This window comes from Magallana gigas, chromosome 3 (assembly GCF_963853765.1).
Source record: "Magallana gigas chromosome 3, xbMagGiga1.1, whole genome shotgun sequence".
In the NCBI taxonomy this organism is placed as follows: Eukaryota; Metazoa; Mollusca; class Bivalvia; order Ostreida; family Ostreidae; genus Magallana; species Magallana gigas.
In genome coordinates this window covers 57,494,686-57,516,648 of record NC_088855.1, presented here as the reverse complement: position 1 = coordinate 57,516,648, position 21,963 = coordinate 57,494,686, and the positions used below count along the sequence as shown (strand labels likewise).

General features: G+C 34.5%; 2 protein-coding genes across 16 annotated transcripts in view; both read right to left on the bottom strand.

Annotated features, from left to right (window-relative positions):
• Nucleotides 1-1,616: 1,616 nt before the first annotated feature.
• LOC105321512 (uncharacterized) lies at nucleotides 1,617-14,669 on the bottom strand. Of its 8 annotated transcripts, none has more exons than XM_011419807.4 (4): nucleotides 14,561-14,669; nucleotides 10,266-10,423; nucleotides 7,937-8,031; nucleotides 1,617-4,768 (listed from the first exon to the last, which is right to left on the bottom strand). In XM_011419807.4, exon 4 carries the CDS (start codon nucleotides 4,747-4,749, stop codon nucleotides 3,760-3,762), a length of 990 nt encoding a protein of 329 aa, XP_011418109.3. In that variant the 5' UTR covers nucleotides 4,750-4,768; nucleotides 7,937-8,031; nucleotides 10,266-10,423; nucleotides 14,561-14,669; the 3' UTR covers nucleotides 1,617-3,759. The 8 variants fall into 8 exon arrangements, with proteins under 8 accessions (XP_011418109.3, XP_011418112.3, XP_019920139.3 ...); XM_011419810.4 differs by having other exon boundaries at nucleotides 7,942-8,031; XM_020064580.3 differs by lacking the exons at nucleotides 10,266-10,423; nucleotides 14,561-14,669 and adding an exon at nucleotides 10,136-10,154.
• Nucleotides 14,670-17,138: 2,469 nt separating this feature from the next.
• Nucleotides 17,139-21,963, bottom strand: part of LOC105321511 (protein retinal degeneration B) — a 30,002-nt gene continuing 25,177 nt past the window's right edge. For all 8 annotated transcript variants that reach the window (XM_034481244.2, XM_034481246.2, XM_034481248.2 and 5 more), the window contains 7 exons: nucleotides 21,607-21,726; nucleotides 21,109-21,225; nucleotides 20,721-20,866; nucleotides 19,068-19,217; nucleotides 18,521-18,704; nucleotides 18,209-18,337; nucleotides 17,139-17,995 (listed from right to left, as the gene is read on the bottom strand). In XM_034481244.2, coding sequence (XP_034337135.2) covers nucleotides 17,669-17,995; nucleotides 18,209-18,337; nucleotides 18,521-18,704; nucleotides 19,068-19,217; nucleotides 20,721-20,866; nucleotides 21,109-21,225; nucleotides 21,607-21,726 — 1,173 coding nt within the window. In that variant the 3' untranslated portion in view covers nucleotides 17,139-17,668. The remainder of the gene's footprint in view (nucleotides 17,996-18,208; nucleotides 18,338-18,520; nucleotides 18,705-19,067; nucleotides 19,218-20,720; nucleotides 20,867-21,108; nucleotides 21,226-21,606; nucleotides 21,727-21,963) is intronic.

The following is a 21,963-nucleotide window of genomic DNA, read 5'->3' as shown; positions in this document are numbered from 1 at the left end:
AATAAAACATTTTCATAATTTGTAGAAACGGCCAAATTCATAATTTAATTGATGTCTTTTTCTGAGTGTGTTTTTAAGATAGATCACTTGAGTATAAGATCAGCAATCAAAAAACTAAACTATAATGCAAGAGTAACTTTGCTTTCAAATATCATCTAGTGTTGTTTCTAATGTTTTCTCTGACCAATGAGATTTTCATTAGGAGATCTGGATCCACTGCAGTCACCTTTTGCAAAACAGACTTTATTCAAGAATATTTATACTCTCTGACGTAAGACGAGTTTTAATGGCAAATGATGAAATGTTTGTGTGCAATTTTGTGCTTTTTTTAATAAAGAGATTTCTTTGCCGTAACATGCATAGGCGTCGGAACCGGGGGGCTTAGCCCCCCCCCCCCCACTTTTTTTTGCAAAGTTAGACCTAATCATTCATTAGGCACATAGCATCATGGAGGGTTCAGCCCCCCCCCCCCCACTTTTTTTCGCAGCAAAGATAATAGTTCCAATATTTACCTTGAAAAGATTGAAATATTAAGAAGTTGGAGTCATAGGTACACTAGCCCCCCCCCCCCCCCCCCCCCATTAGGATTTTCATGATTTTGGGAATAAGGTGTTATTTTTTTGTGCTTGTCAAGATTTCTTAAGGATTAGTCTAGCCCCCTAGCCCCCCCCCCCCCCCCCACTTTCAATTTGCTTCTGAGTTCTAAAGAACCTTTTTTCACAAAGCATAGAGAAGAACATGCTTGTACAAGTAAAACACTTTATAAAATAACAAAGGCGTTGTTGAAACATTCAGTTATAATTAAATTATATAACTCTATATAAATAAAGTTTTAAAAGTGATTTAAGTGACAATAGAGAAGTACCTATGAGCACCTGTTCTTAACAAGCTCCGGTAAAGAGTTGTCGTTCCTATATTCAAATCAAAATGCGCACAATTTTCATGCAAGCGTAAAATTTATTTAAAAAAGAATTATTTTCACTCTTTATAATGTTAAAGCTTGCTTCCTGTTACTTGTACAAATTTTATTCAAATTTTTCCTGTGAATTTCCATTTCGACACTTTTTTGATCCCAGGTATCATAGTATAGATCTGATATTCCATAGCTTTTTAAACTACAGTTTAAAGGTCCTGGCACCAGGCAGAGGGAAACTTTCAAACATTTATGTCAGTATACTAACTTAATGGGACTTGTTGGATTTGGCCCAGTGGTTCTGGAGATGAAGACGAGGACACAAAAAGTTAAAGAAGACAGGAATCCAATTAGAATAAGATGTTTAGATCCGCTCACCTATGATAAATTAACTTAATGTAGATTCCATTTGGTATAGGGATCCAATCAACACGTCATTTCATTAATTACTTCAGAAGTATACCTGGATGAATTGTTGAACCAAAATACTATCATTTACAGGAGTGGCCTGTACTATTATTTTGGGTCCTTGTACATGTATAAACAGTTTATATTATTGTACACCTTTGAAACAAATAATTTACAAAACCATAGCCTGGAAGAGCAAAGACCCTAAAGGTATATAGAAAAGTGTAGGTGAACACCTCAATCAGTTTGATTTACTTTAAGCAAAAACTTTTTTTTATTATACAAGAACAAAAAGTAATAAATACATAGGTTTTATTTGAACACAAACATAAAAAAGATTGTAAACATCTCACACAATGTAATAATTAAATGCATGTCTGACCATTCTGGACAGAGAGACAATGGTCGTGTATCAATCGGCAAGAAAAACATGTCTGTATCACTGATAACAGATCAATAGCATTTCAAAGGGAATGTACTTTACCAATCAATACATATATCACTGGCCCGGTATATCAAACTGTAGGGAATTGTATCTGAGTAAGATAATAATTAACACTTGAGTAAATGCTCAGAGAAAATCAAGAGATGTATACCAGCAACCAAGCACCTGTTATGATATATAGATGTATACAGACATATTTCATGCTGGAGACATTGCCAAAAAAATCCTTTTCCTCATATTTTTCAGATCTTACGAAAATAAAAAATTGTAGAATACAACAAAACCTCAGATCTGTATTTTATCTACATTAATATTTCCAGAAATGTTAAAAAAAAACAACATTCAAATATTGAAAAATAGAAACACTGTAAGTTTGAAGTCTTTTCAAATGGATTCTGTGAGACTTTCCGCAGTAATATCAACATAATGACTAAAGCATTCTATTTCTATCCATGGTAATGTTTTCTTCGTGAGAAAATAAAAGACAGCTGCCACCCAGTTCACTTTATAAGCAACAGTAGCTTTCACTCGAACAAACAGCCATCAATATTCAGCACAAAGCCCACATCTCTTTCACAATGACTCCCAGCATCAGTGGAGCTCCATGCAGGCTCCTTATGCTAGTGGCTTTGTCACATTAGAGATATGATTAGATTATGATTATTGTTCATTTGTGTAATCTAATACACACAGCGCTTAAAGGGAAATACCTATTAAATAATGAAAATCATTATATACAGTAATTCTTACTTAAGTACTCATAAAACAAGACAACTGTGACTGGTTAACACTATAATCACTCCTATAATTCCCCATCATTAACTTTAACCGTAAGATTAACGATATTTTCCAGTAATTTGCTTTTACAGTGTATATGCTTTTAAGGATTAAAATTATTATGTTCAATCCAGTAAGTTGAGCTGTCATTTTACTGAACAAAGTTGATGTATGTGAATTAAAAAAAAAATCATATTTGGAAGAGCATATTTTGTCTTATACACAGGAAACACGATATTAGCCCAGCAAGACTGTTTTCTAGATCCTGTTGAGTGGAAATACCATACCATTACTACTCACACAGGATCATTTTCTTGATCTACAACTTGTGACATTAAAAATTCTGCACCATTTCCTAAAAAGAGATAACTTAATTTCTTAATTGTTAGGTTGACTGACACTTGAATAAATCTTCCTCATTTTACATTTCAGACTTTTTGACACTTCCTGTCTAGATGTAAGATTGACAAATATACAAGCAAAGAGTCTTGGCACATGTTGTCATTAAAATTTAACTTTAAGGAAAATGAAATCAGCAGGTCTTATTGGCGTCTTCCCAGTGCATAGTCGTGTACATGTAATCATCATTTCTGGATCATCTTATATATGTATTGTGTAAATCTCTCTCGTCATTCACACTTAAGGACGCATGAATTAAAGCAGTATAGTAGGTTCCTAATATTCATACAATTTAACCAGTAAGATACAAGAAATAATTAAGAAATATGAAAGAGTCCTTCAACAAAATACTTTGAACTTTTCTCTGAGCATAATAACAATGCAAACCACCATACATGTATATCTAAATGACTTAATTTGCTAGAACCCCTCAAACAACAAAAAATAAAAACAAACAAAAACAATAAATATAAAGATCTTATCCAGATGTTATGGTAACATCAAGAAAGACTTATTATCACAAAGCTTATTAACAATAATATCAATATTAAATGCAATAAAATCAAAGAAAAACCAAGGAGCATTACATAGTAACATGCAGGAATGGACTGGGACTGAGACCTTCATAAATTGGTCATTAGGGATTATTGCTGAAAGTTAAAATCACAGGGAAATATCTGTATATACATGAACAAATCAATAAATAGAATGTTAAGTAGTCAATTATGAACAGTATTTCATGACAAGTTTAAAAAGTATTGCCTCCCAAAAAAGGAGCCCCTGAAAATTACCCTAAGTTAATTAATTTCAGCAGATCTTAAACATCTGACTCCTTCTTACTAATAACGGAGCCGTTTGTGAATTCACTGATATAGCCGAGCTTCCTGATAGTCTTATACTGTAGAGGTATTTCCATGAGTGCATGAAGCGCAAAGTTTGCATCCGGATGTTTCACTTTAGAGGTCACTGCATGGTAATCTACGAATTGGAAATTGTCAAATTTTCGGTTCGGAAGACAGTCATCAAACTCGTCCATGGTGTCCCAGGGGCCGTCCCCTACCCCCACAACCACGATGCTGAGGGGGTGGTTGGAGGCCTCGACAATGGCCTCCACAGTCTGCTGCTCCTCGTTGACCTGACCGTCTGCTACGATGATTAGGATGTGATATTTCTGGGTGGTCTTCACTATTTCTATTGCTTTATAAATGAGAGGGGCAAAGTTTGTTGGACCACTGAACGTCACTTTGGTGGCAATATCACTATATCGATCCAGCACCTCCGCAAAGCCCTTGCAAGGTGAACCGTCACTCATAAACGGGAACACAGAATCTCCCAAGGTCTTCGTATCACCGAATCCAAACGCAGGAATGTAATTGTCATCATCGAAAGGTTCCAAAGTTTGAGTAATGACTGAGATCACTTTCTGATAAGGGTTATAGATCCTGCCAGGCACGACTTTATGCAGGCAGTTCCCACTGAAAGACTTTCTTCCTTGCCATTCATTACTGGCCGTAAAATCCACTCCAATTATTAGTCCACAGTGTTCGAGTCCGGCTCTTTTACAAGCCTTGCTGACTTCCGAAAATGTTCGAAAGTGGTCGTCGATAGCATAATAATGTTTATGAATCTCCAAATCCAGACCAATCATCGTGAAGAGAGAAGGTTTCCGCTTGAGCCACTTACGTTTCACATTGTCTGTCTGAATGTCCGTGTCGGATTTTTGAGAGGCGCTGACTTGATAGAGCCAATACAGAAGGAAAGCCACAGCATTGGCGAAGGCATACATGATGAGAGCTATCAGAGTCATGCTGTACACTTACTGCCATCTGAAAAACACCCAAAACTACAATATTACCAAAAACTAGATACCATGGTAGATCGTAACAAAGAGTCAAGTCATACCCAGCTGTAAGTACATGCTATGTGATTGTATAGGCACAGTTACTGTTTTATTCAGAGATATAGCTATCATCAGAATCTCAAACCAGAGATAGCTATCATCAATATCTCGAAATGAGATACTCTCTAAAACAGGAAAAAAATGGTTTCTTATCTGACATATATCAACAAAAGCAAAAATCTAAGATTGAAAATAAGTTAAATAAAAAAAAAACATCCACGGATATATCTATCGAGATGTGTAATCATCATGTGTTCATTTTAAAAAATTGATTTATAAAAATGCATATGAAATCGCTACAGATAATCTCCCAACAGTTTCATGTACTAATGCATGTGCATTACATGATGAACTTTTATCACAAAACATAACATTATTACAGCATTAGGATGGTATTTTCTGGAAACCTGACAACAGAAATATGTTGGATTTTCCAGTCACAACTGATTATGTGCAGTTAGGGGATTGAAAAGGAAGCTTAAATAAATCAATTCCTCTTTCATGGGCAAGATGGCTGAGATAGTAACTGGGCCTTTAAAAAAAAAATTCTTTGAGAAGTATGATAAAAATTAACATCTTTGTACAAATACTTAGTAAAAAGAATAATTTAGATGTGAATAATTATGAATCTGCATGTAAAGTGAAAAACTGCAAGTATTCGAGATAAATACTGCTAATTGTTGTGCAACTTTTACATGTTTTGTTATGGAATTTCTTATAATATCAGTCTAACAGGATTTCGCAATAATTTAAAAAAATATAAATGTATTGCTAAATATGAAGATATGTAACAAGTCAATTTAACAACATTCAATACATGTCCTCACAGATAACTTTGGGAAACACTTACCTGCTTAATAAGTGAGCATACCATTACTACTGCATGTAGAAAACAATAGGGCTAATTAAAGATTTCAAGAGTGACAATTCAACCTAACATTTTGTTCATCTGTACACCAAACCCAAAATATGCAAATAATTCAACCTACTGTCAGAAAAGAACTTTGTCTTAGTTGATTAGCGTATAGCCTACTGAATGATAACAATATAACGATCTGACCTACAGAACACGTTTGTAGAACAATAACAGGGAATACCTGTACTAATGAGCACCAGGTAAGAACAGGTACACAGCATATAAGTATGGCTCCCTCAGTCACTCACCTACATCCCATCACCACACACCTGTAGAACTGGAACACACATTTAGACTCTGTTTACTCTTATTTTTTTGTTTTGGTTGGAAACAGACAGATTTACTTGGAGACTCTCCCACGGACTGTAAATATCTGTCACGTGTAACAACAAGATGGAGGAAACATTTAAACCTGATTTCTTCTATTGTTAGCCAATCTTAGGGATTACCGGTAAATCAGTAATGAACTGCAGTTTAAATGTCAGGGGAAAATCTCAAGCATTAAAAAATTTGATATGCTCTATTTAAGATTAGTTAAAAACATATACTTTTAAGGCCCCCCTCCAAAGGAGTTATATAAATGTTTATTCAAATACAATTCCTTTAAATAATATATATGTGTCTGTGTCAATCCTGGATTAAGGATTATATATTGATGGGATTGACTAAGTAAATTATTTACTTATCATTAAAAATATATAATATCTATCGCCATCATCCTCAAATTTCTCAATCATTGAATCGGAATGTAATGCGAGAAAAACTTTTTTGATACACATGTATCAATCATTACACGAATAGTATAGATGTACATGTAGTTACACTCTGTTACACGTGCATATATTTGAGATGAGGTTACATAATCTATTACATGTGTATATGTATAGATGAGATTTGTAGCTACATATCCTAATACATACATGTATGTATAGTAGATATGTGTAGTTACATACTGTTATATGATGTATACATGTAAGTAAAGCTGTGTAGTTACAAACCCTATTACATTACAAATGTGTATGTAAGTATAGTTACATACTCTATTATGTGTGTTCATGTATAGTAGATAAGTATAGTTACATACTCTATTACATGTGTACATGTATAGTAGATAAGTATAGTTACATACTCTATTATGTGTGTTCATGTATAGTAGATAAGTATAGTTACTTACTCTATTATGTGTGTTCATGTATAGTAGATAAGTATAGTTACACACTCTATTACATGTGTACATGTATAGTAGATAAGTATAGTTACATACTCTATTACATGTGTACATGTATAGTAGATAAGTATAGTTACTTACTCTATTATGTGTGTTCATGTATAGTAGATAAGTATAGTTACATACTCTATTACATGTGTACATGTATAGTAGATAAGTATAGTTACTTACTCTATTACATGTGTACATGTATAGTAGATAAGTAAGGTTACACACTCTATTACATGTGTACATGTATAGTAGATAAGTATAGTTACATACTCTATTATGTGTGTTCATGTATAGTAGATAAGTATAGTTACATACTCTATTACATGTGTACATGTATAGTAGATAAGTATAGTTACATACTCTATTATGTGTGTTCATGTATAGTAGATAAGTATAGTTACATACTCTATTACATGTGTACATTTATAGTAGAGATGGGTAGATATATACTTATTTACATGTGTACATGTATAGTAGAAACTCTGGTATATTTACTTATGAATGAGAATGAAACAGTTATATAAGTACATGTATAGATGTAGAGACAAGTCTGTGTAATAGCTTAAGTTTTATACACTGTTACATAAGTATAATTATATATCTAATTAGATAAGTAGTTACTGTATAGATATGTTGTACATTTATATACAAATTGCCAGATCTTGTCCAATTACAATATTTACATGTGTTTGTGCAGGATGTGTATCTTGTTTAGTCTTGTTTTAGTACACAGAGGAAACTCAGGAAATTGTCAGCAGCTGAGAGTGATTAAGACATCACTGTTTATAACTTAACATAACAATGCTCACTGATTAATGCAGTAGAGTATAAACACAGTGAAATGGTTTTAAAAATACAAGTGAAAGTAACTAACATATATTAGGACAGCTGGTCACACTGAGAGTAATATTAGTACTGGTAATTATACACAGAGAGTAACATTAAGATGATGTCCCTACCTTACCCTGCTCTGGTCATCCCACCACTGATCTCTCAAGATCCACCACACTAATCCCGACAGCAATGTCCAGCAGCCACAAACTCACTCAGCACACTACAACACAAGATTGCTCAGAATAAAGATTTTGTTCTGTAGTGTGTACACAGATCCTGGCTAACTTGCTCTTCATCAGTCTGGACTCTGATTTGTAACAGAAAAACATGAGCTAGCCTGCTGGCCTGGCCTGTCTGTAGCCTGCTGACTGTATGGAGGGAGCTAGCTGTCTCAATTAACACAGTTTATTAATGTCTGGACCCCTGGCTGCTAGCTGAGCAGTCAATCTAGGATCTCTCAATCCTAATACTATTAGGTCAGCTTTATAATGAAATGACAGTGTTTGTTATTGCCAGTCAATAATTGCTGCAGTACGCGTATTTTCCTGCTCTCAGCAACAGCCTCCGTCAATGCTGTGCATTTAATCTTCTGCGTTTAAGCCTGGCAATATCAGTGTATGTTTGTTGTGAAATGATTCATTGTCACTAATCGAACTCTTATTGTGCATAATAAACAGGGCTTTCATCGACTTATTTTTGTGACAGATTATATCAACAGATTATTGGGCAATCATTAATCATAGACAAACTAGCAATTAACAAATGACTCTATGAGATTCAACAAAGAATGTGTGCATTTAAATTTTTCCACTCATATATAGTGTGTAAGATTCTCTTGGCTCCTTAACACTCCTATTTTCTAAAAGCCTTCCCAAGTACCTTTACAATTAAACAACAGTTTATATATATGCACCATTCCTTTGAAATTTCCACAAGGTGACATTCAGCCATTCATGACTTGAGGCCTAGTGATGTGACAGACATTGTAGTAATTCAAATATAGAGTCGATAAGCACAACAGGATGTAGGTAGACAGTGACACATCATGATCACTTCTGTAAAAAAATCCCGGCACAATCTTAAGATCCCATCGGCTGATGTCGTCACCTAAAACAGGTGGTCAATAATCAGTGGAAAGATTGCTGTGTCTTCACACAAATCACAGGAGACACTGATTGGTTCAATGACCAGCCAATCGGATCCCAGAGTGGTGTCAAAAAACTGACCACAGCTCACCAATCTTCTCCTTGTTTGCTGAAGAAGTATATTAAACCTAGCTAATGAATCAGCTCACCCTGAGTTAATAGAGCCCTCTTACTGAGCGTCCCCAGGCCACCCTGTGTAAACAGTCAATACTCAGTAGACACTGGATTCATCTGAAAGACATATTGCTCCATCATCAGCTTAATGTACTGGTTTCTTGTTTCTTATGAATCTACCTGCATGATTATGATCAGCAAATCAGAGAAATTTGATTTATTATAAAGACTTAATATAATTTAAGGTTTTTTTTCACAAACTTGTGTAAGGTCTAGCATAGATTCCTTTGGACCAGAATGTAGCAGAACAAACACCACACATGTACATATTATATAACCACTTTGATGTAGTCCCATATCATATACAGTACTCATATACATGTATATGCTTCTTGTTGACCTTTCCTCAACAATTACAGCTGCCAGATCGGCTTGTCTACCCAAACTTTACCAAAGAGCTTACAGATCTGAGTGCACAAAAAACAATTAAAGAAAATTTAATTTTTTTTAACTACTATAACAATTTGCAGTTTGTTATTCCAATAATTTTGTCCATTAATACAATAGAATTCTACTTATATGTACATAGTTGTAAAATAAAACTTTATATAGAGAATACACATACATGTACTTATGATGACAACTAATGGTCTATGAAAATATTGATCTCTACAATCAAATTCTCTGCAGTTTCCAAACACCATATACATGTAACATTTGTAATCAAAACACAATTCTACTAGATTTGAATATATAGCAGACATGAAATATTTTTATCAACCTGATTTGTTATTGAAGGAAAAATAGTATACAGGCATTTAAAGGTGAAGTCATCACTGACACACAATGTTCAAATAATCGCTACACTGTAGCATTAACTTTATCTACCATATACAATGTACATATATTTATGGCCCAGCATTTAATTTACATTCTCAACTTGATCTGTTTATCTTTCAGCTGTTCAAATGTGTCCAAAATATGTACACAATGACAAATGTGGACAAAATGTTTACAGCTAGCTGGACAAACTATTATTAATAAGTAATTGTAGATTTGTCATACCTGAACACTGGAGGTAAATTAATCACTGTGGAATAAATCTCCCAGCTGCGGAGTATGTAAAAATATTACACCTATATAAATTCTGATACACTGCAGCAATGATTGAAGAAAGGGGTGACAAATATCTTACCTGTGTCGACCGGTGATTTGAATATTTCAGGCTCCCTCGATCTGTTATCTTAAGTAGAGACACATCAAGTTTACAGCCAGAAAATCAATGAGAAACGTACATCTACAGAGTTTTCTGGTGAGAGCTCACATACAGGAACTGGCTGCTAATGGGGCCCGCTGTAACACATTCATATACTGTAGTAATATAATATTCATAAATCTTACGAAGCATCCAACTTATTGACTTGTTTAAACACTTTAATAACTGAAGGTTTGTTAGCTCTCTCTCTCTCTCTCTCTCTCTCTCTCTCCAGGAAGGCTTTTAATTAATAACTGCATGCTTGTTAGCTCTCCCTCACTGTCTCTGTCTCTCTCTCACTCATATAATTAATCAATAATCATTATTCTATTTCATAATTCCTCAATCTATAAAATGTAGCATTAGCCTATAAGATCATATCAACATTGATGTACAAATAATACTTTTCCTGGTGTTATCCTCATTTCTCCCTTCCATAAATGTGTTCCTCTCTTACTCTGCGTATATCAAGTTTTCAAGCCATACATTTGTATTATCATGCTCCAAATGATAATGTTATGGATTTTACCATAAAATGGTGAGAAGGTTACAAGAGGTCATAAACCACTTTGCTTTCAAATATCAAACACCCATTCAGTCTACTACCCAAGATCTTTGAACGTAATACCATAGGCCCCTAACAATACGGTATAAACCCTCCTCTCTAAAACCATGAAATATTCATCACACGGAACAGATAAATAAAAACAAAGTAATTTTTAGTATCAAGAACCACTTTCAGGTGCCAAATATAAATATTGCTAAAAACACTGGCAATGAAACTCACATTTCAGTCTACAAACTCCTTTTTATTTCACAAAATGACACTCAAGTATTTGCTTTATATGGAACAATATTTTGTTTCTAACGAGATTACAGCAACAAATTATTCTGTTCTCTCCATTGATTTGAATTCCCATTGAGACACCGAGCTATCTAATGGGATACTTTACTTTTTGTGATTTCAATTAGTCGAGTGATCAACAAATCTCTCTGAACGCCTTTATTGTTGATTTATATAAAAAAAATATCAATTTTCATCAAAAACACAATTTGCCAGTTTATTATCACAAGCGTCTAATCTTGATAGACAGGCAATATCAGGCATCAACTGCGCAATATTCTCTGTTTTAATGTGAACAGAGAAAACTAAAGAGAAATTTGCACAATTCTTTTTGTGCTCATCACGAGCAGAACAGAATTACCAGTAATAGCTAGCTCTATAACAAAATGAAATACAGTGAATGTAATACCAAACCAATTCATTTCATCTCTTAGAGTAAGATAATTTTTCTTTCACAGATACAAATGCTCATTTTAAAAAAAGGATCAAAAGTTAATTGTCTGATTTATAAAGTTTTCACTAAGACCCCCCCCCCCCCCCTTCAAAGCTAAATGTAGGGAGTGAACAGATCCATGATATTTGATTACTTAGTGCTTAACATTTGATTCCACTCATTTCATTGAATGTAGTACTGCAATTAAGATTAACCCTTTACATTAACTTTGTAATGCTCTTTTGATGAAGAAATAGACAAAATTTGGTAAAATATTATGCAACATTTTATTGATTTTTCTATACCAACTAAAGCTTCACCAAACTACGTACAACAATTTGCCTTGCAAATTAGTGCAATACCAGTTTTCATAAAAGATTTAATAGAGTAAAAATTTATTTTATTTGTGGAAGGAAACGCCAGTACATGCACAAACTCATTCTTTACATATGAAATATTATTTAACTTGTCCGGAGACGAAAAATGGAAAAATATATTAAAATTTAATCCCAATATTGTCTGCAACACATATTAACTAGATTTTATGAAGATCAGGAGAAAAAATGCGGGTGGAGATGTCTAATTGACTCAAAAGTCAATCATGTTAATGAAAAAAAGTCCAACTTAGAAACAAATATTTTATCTTTGCAAACCTTAATAGGCTTAAGCAAAGATGATATTTTATTTGATTCTCAAGAATATTAACGTTGAACAGATATAGCTAAACAATACAGTCACTAAATACAGTAGAAACATGCTACCAAAGTATGTACAGCATGAAATGTAGGTGTTAACTAACATAACAGATAAACTGTTACAATTCCCAAGGTAATCACCATAATCTGTCAGTTACAATTAGCAAATTAAACACAATACCATTGTCAATGATATCAGCTTACCAGACTGCTTCTATAACCGTTATCTGACATGAGTATTTTATAATCATCATAAGCGATGTGGCCCCTGGACCTCTTCTTGACTATATATATTAATATCTCTGTTTTTAACAAAATATTGACATTTTTTGTTGATAATATCGCATGAAAAATTGTTTAAATGCTCTATGCAACAAGTTGGAGCATCATTATGCAATATATACCAGTACTTAATACTGTTGGTATGGAAATATTGTACCAATTTGAAAGAAGATGATGTAAGTTAAAAAAATTAACTCCATACAGAGCAATGCTATTCTTATTGTGGAAGTTACATCAGTTTCAAACAATATATTTTATGAAAGATAAGGACATACACTACAGACCAGACAAAACCTGACACCATGCAGAGTAGATCCCAAACCTGACACCAGAGTAGATCCCAAAACCTAACACCAGAGTAGATCCCAAAACCTGACACCAGGGTAGATCCCAAAACCTGACACCAGAGTAGATCCCAAAACCTAACACTAGAGTAGATCCCAAATCCTGACACCAGAGTAGATCCAAAAAACCTGACACCAGAGTAGATCCCAAAACCTGACACCAGAGTAGATCCCAAAACCTGACACAAGAGGAGATCCCAAAACCTGACACCAGAGGAGATCCCAAAACCTAACACCAGAGTAGATACCAAAACCTGACACCAGGGTAGGTCCCAAAACCTAACGCCAGAGTAGATCCCAAAACCTGACACCAGAGTAGATCCCAAAACCTGACACCAGGGTAGATCCCAAAACCTGACACCAGGGTAGATCCCAAAACCTGACACCAGAATAGATCCCAAAACCTGACACCAGGGTAGATCCCAAAACCTGACACCAGGGTAGATCCCAAAACCTGACACCAGGGTAGATCCCAAAACCTGACACCAGGGTAGATCCCAAAACCTGGCACCAGAGTAGATCCCAAAACCTGGCACCAGAGTAGATCCCAAAACCTGACACCAGAGTAGATCCCAAAACCTGACACCAGAGTAGATCCAAAAACCTAACACCAGAGTAGATCCCAAAACCTGACACCAGAGTAGATCCCAAAACCTGACGCAGGGTATCTTCTCAGGGTTTTTTTCCGGAGTCTGCTTTTTAATAGTTTGCATATGTTCTTAAGGTCTGCTGTGGGTTAAATTGCTCAAGGGTCAGCTCTTGGAGTTCGCTTTACGTACTGAAGTGTGAAGCAAACACATCTTTTTCAACCATCCCTAACCCCCACCCCCACCCCCTCATAAATGTAGAAACATTTGGTCATTTTTCAGAGTCTGCCCTAACACACCCACAGTGGACACAGAAAGCAGATCCCAAGTTTGGTTACGTTATTGTGTCTGGTCGGTAATAAAAATTGACATAATTTGATGAAATTTCATGGAAACTTTATCTTTGCTCAAAAGAGCAGTAGATTGGTTACCATAAAAGGGATAATTTCTCTTCATTTCTACTTGTTTTCATAGCAAAGTTTTCAATATTCACATATAAATCTTCTTTAATTGTTGCACCACAGGCCATTGCAATTTTTAAAAAATCATGATATTCTATTTCAGTGTCAAATAACACCCCAAAAAAATCATATTTGGTCATATTTTGGTATCAATCATATACTGTATAGTTACCATGGTAACAATCATAAAATATCCATTTACCCACAAATCATTTTCTTGTCTGACAATTTTCAATTATTTTTATTTTGCATTACATTTTATAAATTGTGGATAATTTGGTTGCGTTAGCATGCAATTTTCATGTTCCCATGATGTCAGCCTCTGATAACATGGCAACATAATCATCTAAAGCAACAATGTTTAATAAGTTTCTTCTTTATTTACCATGGTACTTGAAACCATGAAACTTGGCGAAAAGCATAATATATACACATGTAGTGACTGCATGCCGTATGGTATTTACAAGAAACTGTTGCTAAAAAGTCAGGTAACACGCACATTACCTTAGTACCGCACTGTAAATTAAACCTGTATTTTTTTTTTTTACAAAATAACTCATTCTTTGAGAGGGAAGATTCTACTACTTACCAACAGTGAATGTTCGCATCGGGCTCGTTGAACGTTGTACAGACCGTGCTCGATTTAATTCCCGGTAACGACATACATTGCAGTCATAAATTAATCAGAACACCGCGAGTGACATTTGCACAAATCAATAGTTCTGCATGAAGCTATGAATATTTTATGTTTTTTATGTGTATACTTTTGCTGTTTAAATCATGTTAAATTTCAATCATAAAAATAGTAGGATGCAACAAGCGTGGATGAAGCCGGATCCAAGATTTTTTTTTCCGGAAAGGGGGGTGGGGCTCCTAGGAATAATAATGCCTGAGGGTGGGGGGGGGGGGGGGGGGGGGAGGGGGTATCTGTCTGTTTTTACTTTCCTATGTGAATTTTGAGCTCGATCCTTCCCCGTATAACGAGTTACAAATAGTATTGGATACTGTCAACAGGCACTTGTTTTTACTCCATTGTATAATAATTACACAAGTTGTGTTAATACTGTACTAAAAGGTTTACTTTTAGTATAGAAACAATTTTAGCGCCTGTGTCACTGTCCGCATCTTCGCTTGCCAAGTGTCCGATTCGTTTTCTCGTCTCCCTTTATGAGAATAACGAATCGGACACTTGGCTTGCGGAGATGCACTGTCCGCGTATTGGATAATTTTTCAGGGTTTAAGTTATTTCCAAATTCGCAAAAAGCATATCATATTATCATAAGATTAGAAAATGTGATTTAATTGAAGCATGTATTTTATAATTTTTCAATAACCGACACAAAGATGTCTGTCAAGAAGTTGACCAGAAGTGACTTCTGTTGACGTATTTTAAGGAATTATGATATTATTACATACAGTAGGGTTATCCACAGCTGTTAGAATTTAGACCTATCAACAAATGTGAAATGATAGCTCAACTATCCACGACTGACAATAATGATTTAAATATCCAAACCTGACAAGACAGTTACTCAAATATCCACAATTGAAAAGATAATTACTAAAATAATTACTTAAATACCCATAAATGACAAGATAATTACTTAAATATCTACAACTGAAAAAGGAAAGTAAATATATTTACAACTCTCCAGGAATTTACACTTTCAGAACCGACAGTTGGGCCATTGTTAATTTTACCTTTTAAAGTATTGAACGCAACTTAATTTATAAACTTTCTGATTCAAAGAATCATTCAACACACTGAGGTATTGGTAAACGTATACCTTATTATTCATGTACTTGTATCCACTAAGCAAATCGGGGATTATCCATAGATATTTACATCCACCAAATACTAAGCATATCCTCGATTTCTTACAGAAATTGACAGTGTTTCATAGCTCTGTAAAAACTGACAGGACTGAAATCTACCAGCCCCTTTTTATCGATTGGTCAAAACCTAAGAAAAATCACGGCCTGCACGAATAAATCATTATGATGTCAGACTCAAGTTTCAAAAGAAGACAATTTGGCTCTTTCTTTTATCTATTGTACTTATGTACATCAACAGTAATTTAGTTAAATTTTCTGACCTCATCCAACCAATTTATCAATTTGTTAAATAGAAAGATTTATCAATAAATATATATAATTAAGGCTTTTTTTATGATTCATGTGGTTTATGAAGGCAGCAATCATTACATATTTTTTCTGCAATGTCGCCACCTTTATATTCCAAATAAATCACCAAAGAAAGCATTTTTTTTGTTTAAATGAAACATAAAATTCACTGCTAGAGAGTCAAATTTTGGTCTTTGGAGCCAAAACATAAATAAAAAAGATGTGTAGTCTAAATAGATTTGTTTACTTACCAAACATGAAAATGGTACAACAACATTTGGTATAACAACTAGATAAAAACAAGAAATTAAATCATAACATAAAATGTTTGGGATTTAGAGAAGGAGAACTTAACAAATGACTTACTTAATAAAAATATATTTAGTTAGAGTTAAAATACACATACCACAGGTATTAAAAGTATCATATAAAACTGAAATCAATCCATATTAACATTATAGGCATTAACATATTTGTTTACTTATATGTTAACAATTTGAATTACAACATACATATATTTGCTGTAACTTAGGATTATCTGATTTATTTGAGTCATCATTGATTTAATACCTATCATAGAGGCATGAAAAACAAAAAAAAATTACAAGAATGAAAAATGAATACCGGTACATATAATTTCAAGCTTTGTGACATTTCAATTTCACAAAAAAGAACTTGAAATTCATAAAATGCTTGTGAACTGATATGTCAGTAACTCTAAAGATGTTACAAACTTGAAATATTGCAAAATAAAACAGTAACAGCGTGACATCCCTTTACTTGAATAGCGTAGAGGCCGTGTACTTGGTTACCTAGATACATTATACTGTTATACTGAGCAGATCTTGGAGACAGAGTTGAATACACTGGCAGTGAATACCTGTATAATAGCCATCCAGAAAGTACAAACCTTGAGAAAATACGGGTAAAGTGTCTGCCAAGAAACAAAACCATTGGCAGTGAATACTAGTTTATTGTCAAACCAGAACAAAAATACATTAGAACTGTCTGCCCAGAGCCATGGATTGTCTTATACATAGGAGAATGTTAATAATGAAAGAAATTCTACTTGTGTCAAAATCATTTTGATGTTGTACATGGTATAAAAAAAAATTGTGTCATAATTCAGCTAAAAATGTCTGCTTAATGGCATTTCTGAATAAAAGACATAAAAAGTCTCTCCTTCAGGCATTTCCTAAATGTAAATAAAATGCTGTAATTTGTATATCTTGTATGTTTATAAAAGAGAAAGAAACAATATAAAGATTAAAGTACGTGACTGTATAAATACTTGTATAGGTCTAAAAATAAAGGATCAATAACAATAAAGGACTCTCAGATCTACGTAAAAACTGAACCAATGGACGTCTTTCTAAGCACCTTGCTTGTTGTTCACTATTCTAGACTATAAAATAAATTCTTTTGCTAACTAAAATCACAGTAAAAAAATGTTTTTTTTACCTTTAAATCAACATTCACTAAACTAAGTTAAATTACAGTAGAAAATATACTCTATAAATATATTGGAAGCATAAAAAACACTGAAATTTTTAAACTAAATACACAATGTTCACTATCTAGGAACATCTTTTAGTACAAGTTTTGGCTTTGGAGATGTTCCCCTAGTTCTGACAGTGCTGGCACCCCCATGCTCTATTATGGTGTGTCCCTCCGGCCCGACTGATATAGTCGTGTGTAAGAGTCCATCATGTTTGTTTTTAAAATCTCCGGCAGGGGTGGGATTGGAGGGCACCCTCTTCAGTGCCTTCTTTCCTTCAGACTGGAATGTCTTGGTGAAGGAGCCCTTCTGGATGAAAAGGCGGGCGTTTCCCACAGCCTGTCTAGTGGTCCCTGGGGCACGGAGGTCACTCAGGTGGGCCGCATACCCCTCGCTCAGCACCTGAAAGATCACAGAGGTCGTTAGCATCACAAAACTTATGATCATTCTCAACAGTACCTGTTAAAGTCACAAAATTTACTTTTAATCTCAAAAGTAACTTGAAACAAGATTTTTCCTTAAAGAATACATTTCTAATCTCTGAGGCACTAATTATAAATAACACTGAATCCACACTCTGGTCAGCTAGACCTAGTCTGGATTGTAAGTTTGTACCTGGGCCTGGGTCATCTGTTTCTTGGAAGACTTCCCCACTATATAGATCTGCTGTGGGCTGAGGCCTAGTTCTTTGTACACGTAGATGTCTTTATTGGATCCATATCCTGCCTTATACAGTATTTTAGCCTACAACAAGAATGCATTGAGATAAAATAAATATATGCTTAACATCCCAAGCTCAAAGTAAATAATGAAAATCTGTACAAACGTGAACTCCAATTTTCTGACATAACCTTGGAGTGACCTTGACTAGATTTGACCTTGATGCAAAAGATTTCACAGATGACCTGATTTAGATGACCCACTTACGTCTGACTGGAGAGTCTTTAGATAGGACAGTTTCTGCTTCAGTGGTTCTTTGGACAAACCATCCATGAACGCCACCATTCCATGCGGGAAGTTGTGTTTGGCCAGCCACGTGACCACTCTCTTGTGCTGCATGTCCGGGCGGGCGGTCACGTACACGATCAGGTAACCGTGCTCCTGCCAATGCCTGTAATACCAAAACCGTCAACAGTCATCCCATACCTACTGCTGTTGTGGCTAACGGTGAAAGGATTAACCAATGAAGCAGAGTCAATGCCTCCAAAAGCTAGATGGATTCAAATCACAAAGGTGGTAAGTAAGCAAGAATAAGCTTTACATGTAATATCCTGTATTTACATGTAATATCCTGTATTTACATGTAATATCCTGTAGATTCTAGACTAGAAACAAAATCCAAGATTAACTGAAAAGGTCCTTCGTCTTCCCACTTCATCCTCTGATTTATCTTGCTATAAATCTCAAATAACAAGTGCACAAAGAGATGAATTAGATGTGGACACCTGATTACTCTAGCCCTTAGCACACTGACCTGACTACGTCTACTGCTCCCGGTCTGACCTTGGGATCCTTCCCAGAAATAGACATGCTGGCTGTGAAGGAGCCATCGATGCTGAATACCACAGTCTCTGTCTTTGGGGGGAGGACACACAGGTAAAAGTCGGCCGAGCTGTGATCACCCCTAATAACAACAAACATCACAGTTATATATACACAGTTTAAAGTCAGCAGAGCTATGATCACTCCTAATGATGCCAAATCATCAAAGTTACAGGTACACAACAAGCAAATTTAATGTCTAACTAGAACTGTCCTAATGGGACTAATACCCCCGCTAGGCTAATTTCAAATGGGACAAATAATTGAAATGAATAATAAAGGTTTAAAACACATACCAAAAAAAAATTCTAGAATTGTAAAAAAAAAAAAAATTAGTTAACAAAGAAAAATTAAAATCAAAATTCTCAGAATTTCACTGTAAATACATATCTATAACAGTAATACATTTACAAATGTATGTATTTGATGATATATTTTTTTAATTTAATTGATTTAAAGAAAAACCAACAAAATGACAATATCCCCTCCCTTTGCAGTGAATAGAAATACCAGTAGCCAAGCAATGCTCTTCTGTTGATAAAACTTTCAATATCTTTCTAATAAGAGTCTTGACAGATGCAATTAGTTGTTTCAAATTTTCCTCACTTTCTCCTATGGCACAATGGAAATTTCATATCAGAAAATTGATCGCATAGGACTATGATTTTCTTTGATGAACTCGTTAAATTTAATAAACTCCCAAAAAATTACCATAATTACCATACTATGTAAAAATATGTAAAAAAGAAAATTTAATATTACAAACAATTTTAAAGTTGCCAAAACACTACAATCATATCAGTAATTTTGAATTTCATTTAAATTAATGCCCAATAGGGTCACTTCATCAATTTACTTGACAAATAAATTTAAACAACCTCTAAAAATAGTTTAACTTCTTTATTAATAATTATATTATTTATTTCCTTATAATGATAGACCTTTTGGTTTACATGAAACAGTTTTAAAATAGCCCCAAAACCATCACCCATTTTACAGATTATCAATTTCCCCTAAACACATGCTCCATCTGAACCATGGCTCAGATAATGGCTCCCTTGGGACAAATGAAATCAGCCACACTTGTCTTTGATGTTCTTATTAGCTCCTAAGAATTTATCATTGACAAACAAAAACTTTGCATCAAATGTCAGTTGATAGAATACTAATAAAATATAATTTTTTTTTATTAATAAAGACATAAAGACAAAAAACTACATCTGGATGTATTTATATAAATATATTTTAGAGTGTTTCCAATTAATTAATTAATAAAATCTGTAAGGATTACCTCCCTTTCTTTTCAACATTAGTGTACAATATATAGAATAAGGAAAATGAAAACTGTCATAAAATCATTAAATCTTGTCTGATCTTAAAAAAAATTGCAGGTGCACATCTTCAGATGGTGTTCAACATATGTACAAATTTTCAAACTGTTCCATGCAGTAATAAAAAATTCTATAGGGGGGACAAAGTTGCGTCTACAGACAGACGGACAGACGGACAGGGTGAAACCAATATACCCCCCTAAACTTCGTTTGCGGGGGTATAAAAACTTGATTAGAATAGACAGAACAGATACCTGACGACCACTTTGACCGGGTGCATTCCCTGGGGCAGGCCCTTCTCAGATGGAATGGTGAACTGGAGCTTGCCGTTTTTGTCAGTGACCTCGGTCCCCATGTACTGCCATTCCCCAGTCTGCTGGTCCATCACATGGACGTCCACCTGCCATGGAGAGCATTGAACTAGTTCACAGATCAGGGGTTATATCACCATAATAACCACTTGTCAGAAAGCTACTCGCCTTTAAGGCATACATTTTCAAAAACTATAATACCAATACTTTATACAAGATTGGGCTTAATCTGCTGTCTGTGGTTCTATATACATGTAGGTATCAGTTTTACCCTGATCTGTGTTCACATACTGATGTTATCCCATCCTTTGACTAATGAGATGTGACCTACCTTCTCCCCTGACAGTGAAGTCACGTCGTACGAGCCGTACATGAACCTGGCCGTGATAACCTGGGGTTTGTCCTCCAAAACCATTACATCGTTTCCGCGATGATTTGGCTGCAAGTTCTGACAAGGAAATAAATTTTTTTACTATCTCATCACTGTGTCATCACCATTAACTTTGAACATAGTTCTTTCACGTACAGTAGTTAATGATTATCCAAGAACTGACAGAAACTCTATGACTGTACGATTTTACTTTAAGCTTATGATGTTCATTACAAGTTATTTTCATATGGAAAGATTCTAATTTTATAAATCATACATGTACATTCACAGATGAATTTTCTCTCTCATTACATTACTTACAATAAATGAAACTATAATATTGTCAATATCATGTATAATGTAAAAGTATCAAATTTTAAAAAACTGCTAAAATAAATGATACTGTACAAACACATGATGATAAAACTATTCCTCTGGGGTTTTACAGGCTTTATTTACCTTGACTTTAATTGTAGTTCTGCGTTTTAACCATTTCTCTCGGGAGACCTTTCCACTGAGACTGGACTGTAGGTCCACATCACCAGATGACTCAAACAAAGACACATCATACCTCAGTACCTGTAACAATTACAAATAATGTCTTACAGGTATTACAATGTAACTTACAGGTAATACAATGTAACTGTGAAAGTGGAGTTATTGCCCCATATGGAATTTACTGACCATGTATGAACCATATTAGGTCTACTACAAACCATGTAAAGATTATATCTAACTACCCGTAACTGCCTTTGTATAAATGGCAAATAATGAATGTAACAATGAAATATGTTACAACTTTTAATTTGGGTACAA

Bases quoted from the DNA above. Each gene is read 5' to 3' on its own strand.
- LOC105321512 (XM_011419807.4), bottom strand. From the start codon at position 4,749: ATGACTCTGATAGCTCTCATCATGTATGCCTTCGCCAATGCTGTGGCT.